At 34.1% G+C, this 20,727-nt stretch overlaps 3 protein-coding genes across 5 annotated transcripts in view; all 3 read right to left on the bottom strand.

Annotated features, from left to right (window-relative positions):
• LOC107187619 (flocculation protein FLO11-like) overlaps positions 1–5,729 on the bottom strand; it is a 47,993-nt gene extending 42,264 nt beyond the window's left edge. Inside the window, exons 1-2 of one of the 2 annotated variants that reach the window (XM_015575761.1) lie at positions 5,659–5,729; positions 2,883–3,209 (exon numbers count right to left, since the gene is read on the bottom strand). In XM_015575761.1, the coding sequence (XP_015431247.1) occupies positions 2,883–3,033 (151 nt within the window). In that variant the 5' untranslated portion in view covers positions 3,034–3,209; positions 5,659–5,729. Of the gene's footprint in view, positions 1–2,882; positions 3,210–5,123; positions 5,305–5,658 lie in introns of those variants that run through there. The other variant, XM_015575760.1, reaches the window with a different exon arrangement.
• A 2,352-nt stretch (positions 5,730–8,081) lies between these two features.
• LOC107187554 (phosphorylase b kinase gamma catalytic chain, skeletal muscle/heart isoform) lies at positions 8,082–12,546 on the bottom strand. Its single transcript, XM_015575679.1, has 9 exons — positions 12,153–12,546; positions 11,328–11,497; positions 10,917–11,201; positions 10,736–10,826; positions 10,439–10,575; positions 9,716–9,813; positions 9,337–9,420; positions 8,413–8,571; positions 8,082–8,234 (listed from the first exon to the last, which is right to left on the bottom strand). The coding sequence occupies exons 1-9, from the start codon at positions 12,242–12,244 to the stop codon at positions 8,100–8,102; spliced, it is 1,251 nt and encodes a 416-aa protein (XP_015431165.1). The 5' UTR covers positions 12,245–12,546; the 3' UTR covers positions 8,082–8,099.
• A 533-nt stretch (positions 12,547–13,079) lies between these two features.
• Positions 13,080–18,503, bottom strand: LOC107187546 (coiled-coil domain-containing protein 93). Of its 2 annotated transcripts, XM_015575669.1 has the most exons (14): positions 18,312–18,503; positions 17,574–17,687; positions 17,389–17,483; positions 17,204–17,315; positions 16,978–17,136; positions 16,604–16,789; positions 16,298–16,348; positions 16,131–16,235; positions 15,351–15,568; positions 14,555–14,871; positions 14,353–14,473; positions 14,185–14,269; positions 13,807–13,960; positions 13,080–13,099 (listed from the first exon to the last, which is right to left on the bottom strand). In XM_015575669.1, the coding sequence occupies exons 1-14, from the start codon at positions 18,360–18,362 to the stop codon at positions 13,080–13,082; spliced, it is 1,788 nt and encodes a 595-aa protein (XP_015431155.1). In that variant the 5' UTR covers positions 18,363–18,503. The 2 variants fall into 2 exon arrangements, with proteins under 2 accessions (XP_015431155.1, XP_015431156.1); XM_015575670.1 differs by lacking the exons at positions 13,080–13,099; positions 18,312–18,503 and adding an exon at positions 18,001–18,065 and having other exon boundaries at positions 13,772–13,960.
• Between the last annotated feature and the right edge of the window lie 2,224 nt (positions 18,504–20,727).

A 20,727-nucleotide genomic window follows, 5' to 3' on the forward strand; every position in this document is an offset into this window, starting at 1 on the left:
GGCGGGGGGGAGAGAACGGGTTCTCGTAGGAGACACAAGACGATAAAGGGAAAGACCACGCGCGCTGGCAAACATAACGCCCGTGCGCGAGTAGGTGGCGCGCTCGTGAATGAAGCACAAAAGCTGTCCGTAGTTTCTAGAGTCAGTGACCGGGGTCCCACTGATTCCCCCCACTACCTTTCAGTATCCAGGTTCGTTCCTACCATCGTCAACCGTAGCACCACGGTCACCACCACCGTTACCCCTCCTAAAAGCGATACGTACCGACCTCTCCCACCTCACTAACTCTCTCTCTTTCTCTCTAATCATCGCGATCTCCTCACCCGGTCACCCTGCCACTTCATTTCCCCTCATTCTCCACCACCCGCGATATCCTCTAACGTGTACCCTTCTCCAACACACACACACACACACACACACTCCCACCTAACTTCCGCCACCCTTCGGTGGCTCTCTTTGCCTTTATACATGTCCAGTGGTCCCTCTGTACGCGCACACGTATCCGAAGGCTTGCTAGAGGTTGTATCATCAAAGAACTGGAAGGGGGGAGGGGAAGGGAAGGGGGAGCAGGATGCATATGGTCATCTAAATCGTTCTTGCTTTCCCATTCCCACTTCTTTTACCTTCTCTTGACTTTTCAACCTTCTATCTCCTTTCGAACTCGTAAACACTTCACCGTCTTGTCAATCGCGATACACTTTCACGCCTTTGATAATTCCCCGCTGGTACGATTGTACCTTCCGAGTTTGTAGCGTCTTTCGACGGGAGAAACAACGTTTTATCGACACGCCGCGGAATAAACCGAGATACATCGATTATCATGAAGTGCGTGCAGTCTGGGGAGGAGGAGGCGGTGTGTCTCCCGTGTTCCGGAGGTTTCAGCTACGAAAACAATTGTGAAAGGTTCCCGGAGGGGTCCCTGTCGCGGAATCGAGCTAGCTGCGCCCCCCCGTTACCGGTTCACCTCGGCAATGATCGTACCGTATAGCTCGCAATCACCGGAGTCAGGTCGTTCCACGAGTTTTTCTTTTTCGAGAAGGTTATCGTGCGGATCATTTAACTAGTATAGTCAACGGTGGGTTCGGAGTAAGAGACCGATGGCATAGTGGCGTGCAGTCACCGGGTTTCGTGCTCGGGTACTCTTTCGCGTGCGCAACGACGACTTGCTTCACAAGATCGGCTGGCTGAGTCATTGACCTGAGAAAACGCGGGAATCGAAAAAATTGCCACGGTTAAAGGGCCCCCTAGAGTAATTGGCCAGTTAGTAATTTAATTATCTCCACGGTACGAGTAGTTTAACGATAAAAATATTAACAGCAATTTCTCGTCGGAATGAACAGATCGAATAAATCGAATGCAAAAGGAACCTACCCACGCTTCTGTTACACCATTTTTGTGGAACTTTCCGCTATTCGTTTCACAAAAGATCACGCGCGTATTGAGAATCACTGCCGCGAGGGAAATCATACCTAATTTGGAGGCGGTGAACGCGTGGGTCATCGCGTGCTGTTCGTATGTACATTGCAGTGTTTCTCATTCCGTGTGAAATAAGAAAATCCTTTTCTTCTCCTACAGAAACGTCGGTCGCCTCGACAGAACCCTCTAAACCTGTTAAACGCGTCGTTGCTTTTTTAAAACACACACACACACACATACACACGGAATGCGCGAGCAGAAATAAGCGGTGACGACTATATATGTCACGTACAAAGCAAATACACTTGATGAAAATTTGATTGGACGTCTGATGTAAAGACGTAGCTAGGTACAACGATTTTTAAGTGAACCAATAAGGAAACGTATTGCTTGTTTGAAAGAGTTAAAATTCTCACAATGAGATAATTCGTCGTGCATACTTGATATAAGTATTCGTGACGAAATAGCTTAACAAATTAACGCATCGAATCGTGTTTTAAAGGAAAACATTTTTGATTTTGTAAATTTTAAAAATGCTCTACTTTGTAATTGTATACGCAACAGCAATAAGCATATGAGTGGAATTATTAATTAGACTGTATTCTATTTAAGCGGTATCAATATGGATCAAAGAGGGACACATGAGGACTATTCGTCACGAAGAGAAGTTTACCAACACCAGTGTTCTTCCGAAATACCGCAATCACCCGATAAATGAATAACCTTCTTTATTGCAGATACCATATCAAAATCTTAATTATAAATAATGATTACAGAATGACATTCACAATCACAAGATAGAATTTTTTTCATTCTTTGCAGATTTTTAAAGTAGGCTAGATGAAACGAGTATATATATTTAAACTTGGGTGCCATTTTTATAGACAAGTTTTTGGGCCTCATAATTAGAACAACGTGATCAACATTGGGACACTTTGCCACAATTAACAGATACGTGTTTATGCAGCATAACACAAAGATGAATCATCCTATCATAATTAGCAAAAACTCCAGTAGATGGCACGTAATCGTCCAAAAAAACTCAAGAAGAAAGATTATTCGTAACTGTAAAAAATTGTCTGGAAAGAGCGTCCTATTCAGTTACGATCAGCACTCCAGAGAGTGTGCAATTATAGTAAACATACACGTGTGTGTCTAACATACTGAAGTAAACACTTCAGCAGAACTTTTACTTTATTCTTAACTTAATAAATCCTTTAATGAATGTAAATGATTCTCTAGTCCGAGTTCTGAGAAAGTATTCTTTGAAATTGGAAATATTCAAAAATAATGCCAGTGTGGTCATAACAAATATGATAGGTAACAAGCGTTTTGGAGAATTCAATACTGTCCTAAATCCGCGAAATTGGTGGGACATTTTGAAAATCCGATCCAGTGCATTTAAGCCGTTCGACATGTTCATACATATCGCAAACGGTCACTGAAAAGTGGCGCGTGGTACTCACCACGTGGCTCGTTCGAGTTGTGATGGTTGGAGTGGGGAGCGACGGCCAGCGGATGATCGGAGGAGGAGGAAGAGCTGCTGGCGAGGCGCTCCCTCTTCTTCTCCTGCTGCTCCACGAACCGTGCTGCTTCCAGCAGCGTTTCCAGGCTCATCCTGACGTTGCCGTGTCGCTCCACGACTATTCTCCTTTAAGATCCTTGGGGAGATTGAGACTCTGCGATCGGACCGTCGATTCCCGTCGCCGACTCGCGAGGACGAAGAAGTCGAGAGCCCGTTCTCGTGTCTCAACCCTCCTCTTTTTCTGCTGCTGCCAGCCGCGGGTGGCAATCTGCGCACGAACAACAAAAAAAAAAAAGGGAACGTTCCTGTTACACTGAACGTACAACAGAGAGCACGATGTCATTGTCGTGAGACGAGTGGGGGAAATAGTAATCCGTCGGTTCTTAATTCGTCGACCTTGGCAAACACGAGAAAAAAGGTCGTAATAAAGTCAATAATCGCATCGATTTTTCTCGCTCGCATTCTACACAATCACTTGATACACTGAAAGCTGTAAGAGGATAACGAGCGGGAACCGATTAACCAAATACGATCGACACACTAATCGGACGTCATAAAAACAATGTAAATTCAGTTACCGCGGAGAAATCGCACATGTCACATCTCGTTTGATTTACAGACACAGAACGTCCGTGTTATTCAACGATAACCCGACTACGTGATCAGTTTGTTCTTGTTCAAAAACTTTGTTATTCGACAATATTATTAGCCCGTTTGAACAGAGCTGCAGACGGTACAGGCACGACCGGTGTCTCCGAGTATACGTCACGTGACGTACGCGTGACGTAACGCAGTCGCGCGGGAAGCTTTATCCCCTCCCACGTACCGTCTTCGTAATGCCACACGATGGTGATGCGCAAGCGCGACGTGCGCTTTCCTAGATCGCAGAACATTAGCACGCATCTTGAGTTCTGATCGCTGGAAACAATCTCAACAGTCAGAAAAGAAAATAAAACGCAAAAACACCGTACACTGTTTAGGGCACATACATTTATATTTACGTTACGAAGCCGAATGGTGAATATTCTCGCAAAAAACTGTTTTTTTGTCTTATCGAAATTTCAGTTAAAAATTGATAAATTCTGATACAAAATATGCGATAAAAAAAGAACAATGTTTGTATAGTACTGTTTATAATCTGAACGTTGAGTTGCAAATTTTGAAAATTTTTCGAAAAAAAAAAACGAATGGAGTAAATCAATCTACTCACATAAGACTTTTAAATACACTAGATATAGTTTTGTTAGCATTACTCAGTTATAAATAAATTGTCTTAAATACACGTAATGTCTAATGAAAGAGAAACAATAAATCCGAAATTTATAGAACTGGCAACGATTCAATACCGAAAAAAATTCAAATACTTAAAGTTTAGCCGGGTTGGAGTGATTAAGTATTTATTATACTTCAAAAATTCGAAAGATTTGAGTAATCAAAGTAATTATTGCAAAATATGAGAACAACATGCGTACGTATTAGATCTTTTTGAAACAGTGCTGCATTTAGGCGAGTCAGATTAGTTTGACTGTTCCTCGTGATGTACCACCAAAAGCAGACACGAGAGTCGTTACGTGGCGTTCGTACGCGCAAGAGCGTGTTCGCGAATACAAGCATGTATATTGGTATATAGAACATCGGCTGCGCAATCCGAGAAATCAGCGAAGAAACAAGGTTCATGGGACAGAGGCGGGAAAGGCGAAACAGAGAAACGGGATTTCGTCGATGATTTGAAAAACAGATATAATCCGGGCACCGTAATCGCGAAAGCGTACTATAATCAACGAGCAAGTACAATTGAATTCGTAGTGTGTATAACCACGACTAAATAAGAGAGAAAAACGAATCACTGTGCCGACTTGGCGAAGGAGAGGCTGTTTAGAAGAGTATGAAAAGTCAAGAAGCATGCCATACACCGAACGAACTCCTTAACTGACAAAGCAGCACACACGTTAGACGGGCGACGCACGCACCGTTGACCAATAGGAGCTTGCGATAACGTGACGTCATAAGTTGAAGTACCGTGCGATTGGCTGGGTCTATTATGGCACGGAAAACACGCCACGCAACCACCTATACACATGTTAATTAAATAGGCAATAGTCCTGTCGAGATAATGTTCTGCGAAGACTTTTAAACGGGTGTGGTAACGCGAGAAATACATAGAAAGTGGTCAGAAACTTACAGGAACACCGGAACTGTATTTCGGTCACAATGGAAACACGCTGGAACCCACTTTCACGGTAGAAATCAATTTCTTCGCAAGACTTTCTGCGGTATTTCCGCTGTCAAACATCCGACACATGCGGAATTCACGAGGCACTCGTAAGTTTTCGAACAGCGGACGATCTCGCGACGTTTCACGGCATACGACGGTTATAACCTGATCGATCTAGCGCGTGGCAGAAACATTTTACAAGTGCTAACCACTGCGCATCAACAGCCATGCTTGCTTGGCCACGATTCACGTGTCTGGGATCCGAGGTATAGACCAATCAAAGGACGGTTCGTGACGTCACCTGGCTGTATCGACCAATGAACGCAGCCCATGTGACGCAGCACTCCGCTGGGCGTGTAAGAGAAGTGTCGAGCTGCTGTATATTGCTTGTTGGTCAGTGCACTTTTTTCGCGATTTTCTTAAATTTCTCTCGGTATCATCGCGAAAACTATATACAACCGAGATTTCGGAACCGACCGATAACGTTCACGAACAGGCTTACCTTCCGGTAGATGCCAGAACGGACGAATATCGCGATAATCGCACACAGCACACCCGACACCCGGCTCGCCCGGGCAAACACTCACTCCGATCTCGGCGGCGTCACCCTCTGCCACCTTTTGTCACGTTCCTTCTCTGTCACATGGATCGGATCTGTACGGTGTTGCCACTTCTACCTACAGAAACATACAGTTCATTGTTTACCTTTGCGCGCGCGCCAAAACTGCGTACCGTCATTTTTTCGAAAGCTAATTTTATTAATTTCTTTTCAATGTGTTTAAATTTTAATGAAATCTGCGCTCCTGTGAACTTACGATCCTTATTAACAGGATGACAAGTGTGTAACATACATTGGTATATTTGAAAATATATATATATAATCAATAAAAACGTTGATACAACATTTAGACATTTTTATATATGTATATAAAAAAAAGTCGCATATGTTTTATAGCTTATATTTACCGAAAATTGTAAAAAGGCATAAATCGGTGCGAGTCGGACATTGATGTTATTGCAATTAAAGAAAAATATCTTATGTAAGATAAACATTTTTTCCAATTATTGTGTTCTGTCTAATGTAATAGTTTTAAGTAGTACCAGTTCTGTACAAAACGGAAACATCAACTAAGGTAAATTAAAAATGTATACACTGTCAAACGTGAATGGTGTCTAAAAAATTAAGAATACAGAGACAATCGTAAAATTAAGTATTTACAACCATTTTATAATGATTAATGACAGTACTAATGTTCCACTTTTTAGAAAGTATATTATCATAATCTGTACATCATAGATACATTTATATAGTCACTGAAAATAAATTCAAATTCACCATAAACAAAATGTAATATTTATTTTTGTAACTGATTATAAAATTAAACTATTCTATAAATAGTAGAAATTATTTCTTAAATGTAAGGAGTGAAAACATAAGTTATGCATTTGAAAAAATATTTTACTTCAAAATATACATTTTACACAAAATATCCTATAGGCATAAAGTATCAACATGATTTTACAGATTCATTTTTATTTAACTATTCTTTGTGACTTTTCAGCACTTCACTCGTGCTAATGCCAAACTGACATTATTACAATTTGTTTCATATTTTTTTTTAAGAAAAATTAACTACATGTTATACAAATTTTTCTTTATAATTTATAATCTAAAACAAATTCAGCAGTACAAAACATGACTAGAATTTGCACAAAATATGATGTACTATATTCTACATACAGATCTTAGTAAATAATATTACTATGGAATACGATTTTTTGATTACAAATTTGAATCAAATTGGAATCGCACATAATTTACATGTAAAATTTGTTTATAAACATTTCTATACCTTTTACTGTAAATAATATATTCTCAATCATTTTTATACAAGATAGACCATTTTTATATTAAGATTTACAGCTTTTTACAAATTGTTACTACAATTATTGCTATGTTTAATTTTTACTCATAATTGTTGCTAATCTTGTACATAGTATAATGTCAAGAATATACTACAGTAAAAGTATTATTATAAATTTTACTTCTTATGTGTTGCTGATTTGTATTAAATTATTATGTATTTTTACACACATAATCACTGAACATATTTTATAGTGTTGTACAAACATAAGAAGTATGGTCATGGAATAAAATAATGATTTTTATGAATGTACCTATAAGCACCTTCATTTATCTTCGAAATACAATAATTTTAAGAGTCTTATTTCCTTCTTTAGCACATGCAGAACTTAGTTCTGAAACTTATCCGTAACACTGACAATAAATTCTTTTACATTATATTGTGCTATGAAAAAGAAAAAACAAAAAATACTGTAAAGGAGAAATTATCATTAATTTAAAATAAAACATTCAAAAAGTAATTTCACAAACAGATTTCAAAATAATACTTGGCCTACGCACAAAACACACTCTAAAGGTGTGGTACTAATTGCTTGTAGCATATCGCTAATGAAACTGTCATATTTTATAACACTTTTTTAAAGGCTATATAAATTAAACATATTGAGCAGCACTGTATTTAGGTAGAAACCGTTTTGCCATCTGTAGGGCTCTTGCGAAAACAAATATTCAAATATTTCTGCATAAGAATTTGGAAACAGAACCATCCAATTAATATTTCATATTTTGAAATATCTAAAGGCAACAAATATATTTTAAAGTTTTCCTTATGATATCGCAATTTGATGGACATTGTTTACGAACACTTTATAGTTACCATACACATTTAAAGAATTATTTCTTTCATAGATAGAACCAAGAGAAAGCATTATGAATATACCACCCTTTTAAATAACTTATTTATTTTTTCATTTTTTTGTCTTACTGAATATTTCGTTTAGATACTGTAAATGTCGACTAACATTAGAATTAACAATTTTCGCTAAATAATGCTTTAAAAGCATGCATTAGAGCATTGGTTATCTGCTCAAATTAGTAACATAAAGATGTTTCAATTCCGTCTTTGGTGTGTTTTCAAATAATGCAGCTCGATTTTGTCCTTCACCTTTCTTCACCCAATGACCATAAACTCTGAATGCACAACCATCAATGACCTACAAGAATTTATAAAATATTAGATTAAGTGACGGAACACATTAGTCAAATATACTGAATATGTAAATTTTTACGAAGTTGAAATATTTGCTATGTTATAAATCTGGATTAATATTTAAACACATTTATAAATTCCATTTTATACCTAGTATTTTTAATAAATTTTCAAGCTCATACCTTTCGTAAAATTTTGATTCTGTAAGGATCAGTGCATGCCACTTGTGTTGAAAGAGGTTCGGGTGTTGTGTGAAGTCGCTTGATACGAACAACTGCACGAACACAAATAATAGCCAATTGGAATCTTTTCCTTGCGTTAAATGACTTTGCCTTTAATTCCTGTACAAATATTTAAAAGAAGATAAGAAATAAGAAAATACTAAATGTGACATAAAATTATATATTATTTTTAAATCATTTCCTGTAACAAAAATGTTAGTAATTATTAAATATAACATATGGTACAACAGAATAACGAAGGACTGTTACCAAAGAAAGTTACAACAGTAAGACTATGTAATATATTGAAGAAACAATTTTCCGTATATGAAATACTTTCAAGGCATTCAAGTCTAGAACTATATAGTGTTCTTTATTTATAAACTGCAATAAATCTTGTTATAACATTGACACAAACAATAGAGTAGACAATGAGAGGAAAGTTGGTGTGTGTGTATAAGGCTTCAAATACTGTACTCTTGTAAGTTTTTAATTTGTCATGCAAATAATAGTTAATGTTTTTGTATTACTGTTAATTAATCTTTATACTCATTTATATACCCATGCTGAAGAAATGGTTAAATAAATACGTTTTTTTAAATTGCTGTTTGTAATATATCAGTGACACATAATTGTAACCAATATTAATAGGTTCAGGTACTCCGTCTCCACTTTTGGAGAAGAAAGAATGATAATACATAGCACTTGTCCAAATTATAAAACAAAAACGAAAACAAAATAAAGATCCACATTATATTCAGTTTTATCTGACTTTTTGAAATATTAATTAAACCTGATATGTTAATTGTTATTTAAACCATATACAAGGTATGTTCAGAGAACCCACATTTAACGGCAAACAAAATAAAAACAAAAATAATTTACCAACGCTAACTGAGATATCCTACTCAGACGTCGAGAATTAGATGATAGTGAACGTTTTAGAGGTGCGATGTCTTGATCCCATAGCTGCAATTTCAGTAATCTATTTTACATTTATATTGTGACATCTTGTCTTATTACAGAAATGCGTTATCAAATCAATGATAAAAAAAAATCATCATGAAAAAAAAAATATGTAAACTAATGTCTGATATGTTTTTGAAGCAGATATGTAATGGAAAACGTATGAAACAAAGAAATAAATGTGTACAATTATAATTGCACTAATAGCTGTACCCAGACTGCATAAAATGATGAAGATTTAAATCAATCTCTATTTTTCTTTCCTACTAATATAAATATACAGTATTAAAATGCTTACTACTGTATGAAAGAAAGAATGTTCCAATGCGTCCTTGATAGAAAACCTCTTTTTAGGATCAACCACTAGTAACTTTCTTATCAGATCTTTAGGAGCTTCTGAAAATATGATTAAAATCTAGAAATTATAAGAATTTAACAACAAATTTAAATGGTATCAGAAAACGAAATGTTATTAATACGTAAAAACGCATGGACAAGTATATTTTAATTATTTGAAACAGAAATGTGCATCATGTTCAAAGAATTGTTAGTAGCAAGTCTTACCTTAAATATCATTCCATAAATGAAGCAGCTCAGTTCAAGGTAATACACCTTTGATTATTTAAAATGATTATACTTTTCTGACTTTACCATGGATTTTACTTCATGCTTGTATATCATTAATAATCAAGTACAAAAGCTTCCACCTAAAATTTTAGGTATCCGTCTTGTACGAGTTCGAAAATTTTACACAAATTTGATTTCTGAATAGACAAAAACTGCTATAGTGTATCAATACACAAATCATAATGCAACTCTATTTTTATAAATTGGTACCCTTTTTCGCGACAATATCTATCTCTTAAAAAACGTTGTGTAAAGTTAAGGATGAAGTTCTCTGAAAATGATGCATACTTATACATGCAATCTGTTAATTAAATTTATACAAATATCTATTGCATGCTCTCTATATTTATCTCCTTTTCAAATTTTTTTATTTAGTTTATTAAACACAAATTACCTGTTATATCTGCCCATTCTGGGGATGTAAATGAGTATTTCCCTTCCATAATATTTCTAAGCATAACCATTTGTTTTCTATGCCAGAAAGGTGGGCAACCAACTAACAAAGTAAACATAATTACTCCACAAGCCCATCTAAGAAGAAACAAATAGTAATTGTTTGACCAGATAATTAATTGAAATATTATATATTAGTTAAAATATTATTTGTATAATATTATAAAATTTGAATTAATGTACAAAATATTATGCAAATTTAAAAATAACATACATATACTAAAATACATCAACTTACACATCTACTTCATATCCATAGCCATCTGCATTTTCAAACATATTGCATTTTAATACCTCTGGTGCCAAATATCCAGGAGTACCACAAAGATCTGCGAAATAATGGTAATGACAAAAAATAGTCATTTTTAATTACCACACAAATACATTATGTAATTATAATTTGTAAAATAATTACAAACCGTATAATTTATCTCCTCCTGTCAATAATCTAGCAAACCCAAAGTCAGTTATTTTTACATTTAGATTATCATCTAGTAATATATTCTCTGGCTTCAAATCTCTGTGTACTATTCCTTGATTATGTATATGTTGCACTCCTTCAAACACTTGTCTCATAATATAACGTGTCTTTTTTTCAGAGAGTGTAACAACAGAGGTGAGGTAGTCAAACAATTCCCCATTTTTACAAATTTCAAAAATTAAAAAAATGAATGTGTTTGATTCAAACACATCATGCAATTCAACTGAAACCATATAAGAAGAGATACTACCAATTGAAACTTATATATCTGTATTTACATATATATACATTTCTTCTCATAATAATGCATTATATATTCAGTTTTTGTTTCTTATAAGTAGGAACTTACTTATATAAGGATGACCAGCTACTCTACGAAGAATATGCACTTCCTGTAATGTAGCATCTTTCATTGTATTTCCATCCTCATTACTTTCAATACTAATATCTATTATTTTAGCTGCATATTCTACACCTGTTTCTTTTTCTATACATCTTCTAACAGTGGAAGATATTCCTCTGTAAACAGTAATTTAAGTTTAAATCATCATAAAACTGAAAATTCTTCAACAAAAAGCTAATTCTTATTTTTTTAGCATTATGATCGCAACAGAAGATCAGTATATACATAAAATAATATAGATTTCTATTAGAATATACACTTTATTAGACATGACATTGATTATAGACATAGTAAGTAAATATTTCAATGTGATTTGTTGCGTGTATGAAATCTTTTATAAGAAAATTCTTAAAAACCAACAAAATATATGCGTACTATAGCCTTATTTCGTGTTTATTTATGTTAATTTCTGATAATGCTGAGAGTATTAATAATTCATAATACGAGCGAACTTCTCGCATGTCTGGTTAGTGTTGTACTCTGCTTATGAGTAAAATTATTACTTCCAACAATCTCCATTGTTTTATTCATCTCTAAAAAACTTGTCATCGTTGAATCTTATGTATTTAACTTCGTAGAATTATGTAATTGTACAGGTTAGTTTGTTCAATTTGAGGCGCTGAATTTCTCAGTTCGTTCATTGTAATCGCAATGCATCAGGGTCTAATAATATAAATACAAACATATCTATCATGCTACGCGTGCTGGCTGAACAAATAAAAATAGTACGCTATGTTGTTATTTTCTTTTTTCAAATATCACGTGACGAACCTTCCAAGGATTTCTTTGGGTTCGTATTTCGCGTAAAATCCTTTCGCCGCGTCCTTGTCCGGCAAGAGGTCGTCTCCTTCGTCTTTTGCCATCTTACACTCAATATTTCTCTCATATGAATATCACATTAAAATCCACTGTATAGATAGCACATGTTCCCCTAGTTTGAAAGGAACAAGCTCGATTGGATGGTTCTTCCACTCGATGCGATTGTCATATTACGTATCTTTAGAGAACGTAACGTTGGATGCCCGCTACATTCTAAAGAACGTTAGCAAAACAGATCACTGATCATCGTACCACCGATAATGGCTACGATAGATCCTCGGGAAGACGGATAAAACACATGAACACATTAAACACTGCGAAAAGAACAATGGCGATAGCTCATATAAAGTAACGAACGAAGAGGGCTCTGACGGAGCGACGAGGAAAAACACTGACTTACTGAACGTGAAATGGAAAACAGACAAACGGTAAGTGGTAAGTAGTAATCTATTATCGGGCTAAAATTGCAATCCCGAGATGCTGTACATATGGGTATATACATACATACATACGTATATATGTATAACATGTATATATATATATATGTATATTGCACATATCATCTATCTATACTCTACACCGAACAAAACCGTCATGTGACTTCGGTGTTGACTATTTTAAATCGTACGGTTGCAATTGTTACGTGTAACAATTTTTTGGCATCCTTTGGACTTCGAACTCGAGTAATTTCTTTCATCTGTTTTAAACATCAAAACTGTATGTGTATGCGGGACATTCATAAATGCAAGAAAATGTGAGGGATGGGAAACCACAAATTATCGATTTTCAGCAAAGTTTTTCTATAAAATTTATATTTTAACGGTGGAAAAAGGAGCAATATTATTTTTAAATTTTATTCTTTAATTCTGTAACTCCAAATTATCCTCGCGCGTACGAATCTGAAAAGTAGGAATATTTGGCATGTATTGCTGGATGTAAAATATAAATCAGTTGTCATACATACCTTTGAAACTATTAGTATTACAATGCAAAAGTGTTTTAGACACAAGTTGAACAGCTTTATTGAAGATACAATCTGATATCAATAGTTCTTTCTAGATAGAGGTGTGGTCGAAATATCAATTATAACATGGTTTTCTTTTACAAACCATATATTTTTTAATGTATTAGTCAATGCAGTTCATTTCATTCTTTCTTTACCATTCATTGTAAAGAAATACTGGAGTATTGGTTTTTGTCACATTAAAATTAAAATGTCTTCTAAAGTAAATGCTTTTGTTATTCCTCACCCACAAAAAGACTATTGAGTTTAGATTAAATCCCCAAACACCATTCAATTTCTGTCTGAAACGGTTTTTGATATGTGAATAGTTTCAAAGACATATGTGTATGGTTATGCCATACACTTATATATTAATAGTTTTATAGAAAACAATTTATAATTGTTTAAAGGAGACACCATCTATAATATATGAATATTATACAACATATATAACGTAATATTCGACAATAACAACACTTTTTAACATTTGTCGGTTAAATTTTTATATATATCAAAGTGTTTTAATGGAATAAGATATTGCAGTAAAAATAGGAGTATTTGATACGTTTGGAGGTAGTAGAACGAAGACTATTATTTACGGACCACGCAGCTGTGCAAGCAAAGCCTCATTTTTACGACATTCAATAGTAAGTTGCCTGACCGCAGCAACGTATTTGCGTTGTTGTTCTATCAAAGTGGCAAGTTGACGGCTAAGAGCATCCCTTCTGTTTTTCTCATCAGCACATCTTTTTTCCACCTGGAAAATATGATCCACGGATCAAACTACATAAAAATAACTTAGCTGCTTCGTCGTAATTCTGAGAATTAATTAACACATCAGAATGCATTGAATTTCATGTAGCTTTCACTTCCGATAGCGTTTATTATAAAATTTAATTAAGTAGTTCAGTTTTATTAAAACGTATTTCACTTTTAATAATCATTCTTGCTTTTTTTTCTTTACCAAGTAAAATTTATTACCTTAGCTTTGTTGCGTTTTACACCTGCAACTATCGCTTCAAATTGCTTCAGAAATTGTTCCTTACCACTCGCTGATGCCATTGCTCTGATGAACGTAAACAAAAGAGATATGAAATATAGCTTTTAAACGAAGAAGAAATGTAAATGCAGCATTTGCGAACTACTCACTCATTATAATTATCCTGGATGGAATTTAATAATGATAATTCTTTACTTAAATAAAGTTTTGTATCGTCAAGCGTATTATACAATGTGTAATACTGTTTCGTTTCTTTGTGTTTGGCTGAAACTGTAATTTTGACGATAAAAATAACATCTGATTAACACAATGGATTAAGAAATATTGATGAGTAAGAATAGATTGGCAAACCTTGATTGTAAAGTTCCATAAACCGTCTTTGATATTGTGTAAGTTCAGAGCGACCAGGAACATCATCCAACTGTCTAGTCAAAGACGCGATCGCTCTGTTCTTTTTGGCCAACTGTAATCTTACTTTTGTAACTGCTTCCTTTTGTTCCTCATACTCTTTCAAACGATCTTCCTCCTCTTCAGACGTACCGCTTTCAATTTCTTGCAATTTACCACGTAAAAGATTCAAATCTGATTTACATTGCTCACGAAAATTGTGTTCTTGTTCCTTCAAACCATCGTGTACTAAGAGTAGTTCTTCCAAACGTTTATACACACTAAAAAGTTTACAAAAGAACAAAGATATAGTTGTTGTAGCAGTTAGGATAGTTATTGAAGATCGTATAATCAATTTGTTTTCCAGACAATCACGCTTGAATATTTCATTTTCGTGTATTTCAGTATAGTGGGACCAAAATTAACTTGCTGTATACGATTGCAGAGTGATTATTCTCAATGCTTCTTCATTGATTACGTCTTTTCTTTCGAACATAAAAATACTATCAAAAGTATAGCAAGAATACAAATGCTGCAATATTTCGAGGAAAAAAATGTTTTTAAGAAAATACAGAAATTAAGGTATGGTACTGTTGTAGCATATTCGATTATCCATGAAAGATAAAACATTTTGCTTATTGAAACAGCTAATTTTGAAGTTAGTGTTTTTTTTAAGTTAATTTTGATGTAATATTTTCATAAGTAATCACCACATTTGTTTATGAAAGAATTAACTTCCTATTTATAATAAAGGAATTACCTATCATGTTCATTAATTCCCATTTCTTCTGCCTTTTTTAACGAACGCTCGATAGTCTGCCGCTTCGAACGAGACTCGTTTGACTTATCAATTAATTCCGTTACTTTAGTAGATAAACTATCTCTATCTTTGGTCAATTTTCGTACTCGATTTTGAAGTACTGCTTTTTGTTTCTGTAATGCGATGAACGCTGCTGAAGAACTCGTAGCACTATGGTCCTGTGATTATAAGTATCATAAAAATTACAGTTGCAATTTGTAATTCTATAAACGAAGAAAGTTAAATAATTGGACTGATGAAAATAAGTCTGATAGCATCAACGAAATCTAACATTCAAATCGTTTATAAATCCATTGTCTCTATAGATTCTATATTCAGAAATAACTACAACTTGTGTAACGATTGTCAATATATTAAGTCAGTGCATAGTTATGTACGTATTTTTAAAAGAACGAAAAGAAACTTTTAAACAGTGATATAATTACCATTATTATGTACGAGGTGTTTGATTTTAATATACAAATACGTGTATTTTGCAAAGTACATTGTGTCGAAAAAAATAACTACTGAACGTTTAAAGTTCGGAAGTACATCACATAGAAGCTTAACGCGTGTAGATTATTTTGATGAGACTTATAAGGTCATCTAAAAGTCAACATGATCTATAATGAAAAAAATGATATAAAAATAAAATAAATAGATAATAATATGAACAATATCACAAATGAGTACGAAATTATAAATTTCACCTGATAGCTGATTTATGAAGGAGAAATTTACCTCCGTTCCGGACGTTGACATCGTTGCATATTTTTCAGCAACTTTAGCAATTTCTTGAGCCTGAATTCCAACGATGTTGCCCACCGCTGTGACACTTAAACGAGCCTACAAACACATGACTAATACATATTTAATTAACGTGAGAATGTGTAAATATAATTGCTTACCGAACTTTCCTCAATAGCGGCTAGATTTCCAGCTAATTGTTCTGTGTTTTCCTATAAAAATAATTCAAAGGACATTATAATATCATTGCCGTTTTGCATTTACTCATTCATACAGAAAAACATTAATGAATGTCTGTGTTTCGATCATTCCAATGTGAACAAAAAAGCTGGAAAAACAATGTTGAGACAACTCACCTTATGTGAGGTATCCTGTATTTACCACGCATGAAAATTGTATTATACATATTTTATAATTAATGTATTGTAAATATATATAAAAAATCTTTTATAAAAGGACTTGCTTACTTTTTCCTTTAATTCATTCTCCCTATCAGTATCCTTGATATCGTCTGATACGGCAGTCGTTGGCGATGTTTTTGTAGAATAATATAAAGGCGCTTCATATTCTAGAACTGTGCCAAGGAACCTGGTAGATTCATCTCTGATAGAACCGTCTTTGTGTTTGAAAAGACGTCGTGGTTCATACGATTTCTAAGAAATAATTGTGACTTTACTTATTACAGTTTTCAAGTTTATCCAAAAGAGTCGTCTTTTGTCAATTTACAAGATGCCTCGCCAAAAATTGAAATATTATCATTTTCAGAAGAAAAATGTTGTCTAAAATAATTTTTCAAGTATCTTTTGGTGGGGCACCCTACTTTACATATAGGTCTTCTTACTTTAACTAGCTGAATGTTTCGTGTTAGACTTTCTTTAACAGCTGATGTAGTACCAGCATCTTCAATAAACGAATGTTTTTTATGAAACTGATTAAGCGCAAATGATCGAACAAAATCAGCCATTTGATCTCTGGTTTCCATGGAACGTTTGACTAACCACTAAAATTTGGATCATCATTAGAATGATTGTAAAACATAAAATCATATCTCAAGATACAATAAATACCTGAATGACAGGAAAGATATGAATGCAATCTAAACCTTGAATTTGATGTGGTTCTATTCTATATGGACAATTCATCTTGGGTAGCATAGCTACAATTTTTTCAGTTAAGGAACTAAAAATATGTACAGAACATTATTTCGAATCAAGTATTAAATACTTTTAAATAATTTCAGACCCATACTTACATTTTTTGACCTATAGTTAAATTTTCACGAAATAGTAAATCAATATCTATATCAAAATTACAGGATTCTATACACCAAGTCATCCCACCAATTACCTAAAAATTAATTTAGTTCTGTATTTTTTTACTTCAATGCAACATTTTAAAATATATTATACGATTTTTTTCAGTTTTTTCTTTATGTACCTTATCGAAATTTGATAAACCTTTTATTCTAGCTCGGAAATATCCTGCCGCCAAAAGCAAATCAATTATATCTTGAAATTTTTTCGCTTGTTCCTCATCTTCACGAACATCAGCCTGAAAATATTTTACAACACTCTTTTGAATTTCCCGCTCGTTGTTTAATACATGCCTTTTAATACAAGAAATCTGTAACAGATGGCTTCTAGGATTTTAAGTAACAATTTTATTTCTTTTTTTTTTCTTCCGCTATATGTATAAGAAATGTTAATAAACAGAACGATACGTATGTTTAAAAGCAATGGTGAAATGACATAGCATAAACAAATACGTAAAAGATTTAAGCATAAATTAAAATAATAACAGAAGAAACATAGGGTGGAAAATAGAAACGATAAATCTTGGAATGCAGGATAATATAAGGTGTTACCGAAGTAATGACACAACCTAATAAGAATTGACTGTACATAAAAATAGGTCAGAAACGTAGTTTAAAATATTTTGTCGGCGACAAAAGTTTATCGCGTATACGTTATTTATATATCGTTGAATTGTACAATCATTTTAGCGACACTTTGTATACGGAGATTAAGCGGTAGTCACATGTTCGATCACTGACATGTAGTAGTATACAACATTTAAGTAATTCCACATAAACAGAGAAGAATGTCTTTTGTTTCAGTGTTTTTATAGTAAAATTTATTGATTCGTAAAATTATAAAATTGTTATTGTAATCGTACCTCCGTTGATTCCGAGCTTTTCAGTATTCTTTTTGGTACGTCGTTTAACATGGTTAGTTTGTAACAAGTTTAAACGTTACGATATTTAGTATATCGAGAATGTATTTTAAAGAAACTATTGAAGTGATTGTTTCGCAGTGCTCAACTGATAAAGCAATACAACAATCTTTCACTTGACAGTACCATGCTTGTCACTCGTCCTACCATTTTCTTTCTGTCACACCTCACACCTCGCATGGAAAACCTTAAGTTACATTTCCATGAAAATAATGTTTACTGTGAATGTAAACCAATCTTAACCCTTTAAACCATTTTCAAAGGTAAAAAATATTTCGACGTACTTTACAAAAAATAGCACGTTTCATATGTTAACATACCCGTTTGCACGTCGATTTAATCTCTGAGGTATGATGCCGGATATTTTCATTTTCTTCGTGCAGTCGATTTGTATTAATAATTTAATTGTACAAAATAAATTTTACAACATTTCTCGTATCCCAAATGGCAATTAGGATAGCCAGACCTCTAAACTATTTTATTAACGAGTTTAAAGAATGATCTCAAAAATGCAGAAAACTTGAAAATCAACTATTGTAGTGCAAATTAGTGGCAGAAATCATTTATCGGAAAATAGTTGGCGCCGAATGTTAACGTATCTTAACGATTTATATCTCAAAAAATTGCTCCCAATTTGCTCCTCCCGAATCTGAAATTACTCTCACAGCACCGTTTATAGTTACTGAGATATTCGCAAAAGAAGAAGCAAAAACTTGTTTACAATTTAGGTAGTAAATGGCCTTTTTATACAAATATTATGGCATCAAAAAATAGCTCCTGATTTGTTTTATAATAATCAGTAGTCAGATATCTCAATCACAACTTATTAACGAGGAGCAAACGAAATATTGTTGTTGCATAAAGGTTAGGTATTACGTCATATCGAGGGCGCTCTAGTGACGTCATCTAGCGAAGAACAGACGAACTACATATGTGCCCGCCAAAAATTGGCGAAATGAACACGTGATGAGTAATAAACATCTTTTAGATTTTAGTAAAAGTGTTATGTATTCCACAAACATGTGAATTCCATTTAGTGGTCAAACCGAGGTACGAAACCGTCTCGTATATCTTGTAAACGTAAAATGTAATTATATTACACTGTCAAGGAGATTGTTACCGTTTTGCAATTTTGTTACATGTGTTTATTTTTTACCATTTCCGGTGGAGCCTTTTGTTGTATAAGTTCTTAAATGAAAGCTTAGGAGATACAGAATAAACGCCGGTAACGATTAATTAAAATTAATGATAGGATATTCTGATAATTTTTTAGATATCCAATATACATTGAAAATCACGATTGATCTCTATGGGTTCCTTCATCCGGATGAAAAGATCGTGAAAAGAATTGATTTTTTGATCGTCGAGTAGGAGTTTTCTCGTCATCAAGCTCGCGACTTAAGGCTGAAAGAATACAGATTAAGACCTAATGACTGTTAATCCTGACAATCAGCCTTTCTTCCATAAAGATTTATTTCTTTTCGTCTTATAAAATACTAAGCGTGATAACACTGTCGAATACGTGTTTCTTAACTGAAAACCGTGTTTATTTTCACACTGCGATATTCCATGACAATTACCACATACGGAGTAACTGTTCATTCGCACTTTTAGTATTAAAAACAACGGATTCGTCTCGAAGAAGAAAATGGAAACATCACGTTACAATAGTTCTCGTAATACAATGTATAAACATATACATATATACATACGTACGGCGAGTAAGAGAAAAAATAATCTTAATTTCATCATCCATTTATTAAAAATATGCACTAATTCACATTAAATGGTGTATGTGTGTGTTGTGTTTTGTTCTTTGTGTATGTATTTGTATATTTCATTACTTTCAATTAGAGTAGAGTATGACACGATCATTAATATTGTCCTCTATCTACGCGTTCAGACACCTCTAGCATAGTAATTTCTCAAAATATACAATATTCACGGGTTCGTCGTTTACAAAAGACCAGATCCATTCTTCCTAGACACGTCGGTAAATTTTGAATTTCTAACTAGAAACTTGAACATCTTTCGTTTCCTTTATCGTTTCGCGATTTCCCTTTCCCCCTAAAACGTCGTTCATCTTATTGGTCGGCTTCGCAGGTATTCTCGTTTCCCGCAGATCTATGCGTTTTCCATCTCGCGTACACATACATATAGACAGAGTATACAATGGCTATGAGTTTCGCGGAGATTTACAATTCTGTATAATTCTTCGAACGATGACACATCCACGCATCCATTCGATTTTTGGACCAAAACTCATGGATCAGTTTGGATATCGATCATCCACAGTGATTCTGGATTCTGGGGTCTGGGATATTCTGAAATTATGTTCTTTTGTTTCTTTAAATTTCGT

The sequence above is a fragment of the Dufourea novaeangliae genome, unplaced genomic scaffold (assembly GCF_001272555.1).
Source record: "Dufourea novaeangliae isolate 0120121106 unplaced genomic scaffold, ASM127255v1 scaffold89, whole genome shotgun sequence".
Classification (NCBI taxonomy): domain Eukaryota; kingdom Metazoa; phylum Arthropoda; class Insecta; order Hymenoptera; family Halictidae; genus Dufourea; species Dufourea novaeangliae.

Excerpts from the sequence above, each read along its gene's own strand:
- LOC107187554 (XM_015575679.1), bottom strand. The coding sequence starts at position 12,244 with ATGGCAAAAGACGAAGGAGACGACCTCTTGCCGGACAAGGACGCGGCG. Across the intron at positions 11,202-11,327 it reads AGCTGGTCATCCTTATATAA|TTGAATTGCATGATGTGTTT; the intron begins GTAAGTTCCTAC and ends ATATGGTTTCAG. Across the intron at positions 10,576-10,735 it reads TATGGATATGAAGTAGATGT|ATGGGCTTGTGGAGTAATTA; the intron begins GTAAGTTGATGT and ends GTTTCTTCTTAG.
- LOC107187546 (XM_015575669.1), bottom strand. The coding sequence starts at position 18,362 with ATGTTAAACGACGTACCAAAAAGAATACTGAAAAGCTCGGAATCAACG. Across the intron at positions 16,349-16,603 it reads AGAATGAATTAAAGGAAAAA|GAAAACACAGAACAATTAGC; the intron begins GTAAGCAAGTCC and ends TTATTTTTATAG. Across the intron at positions 14,872-15,350 it reads GGAATTAATGAACATGATAG|TGTGTATAAACGTTTGGAAG; the intron begins GTAATTCCTTTA and ends TAAACTTTTTAG.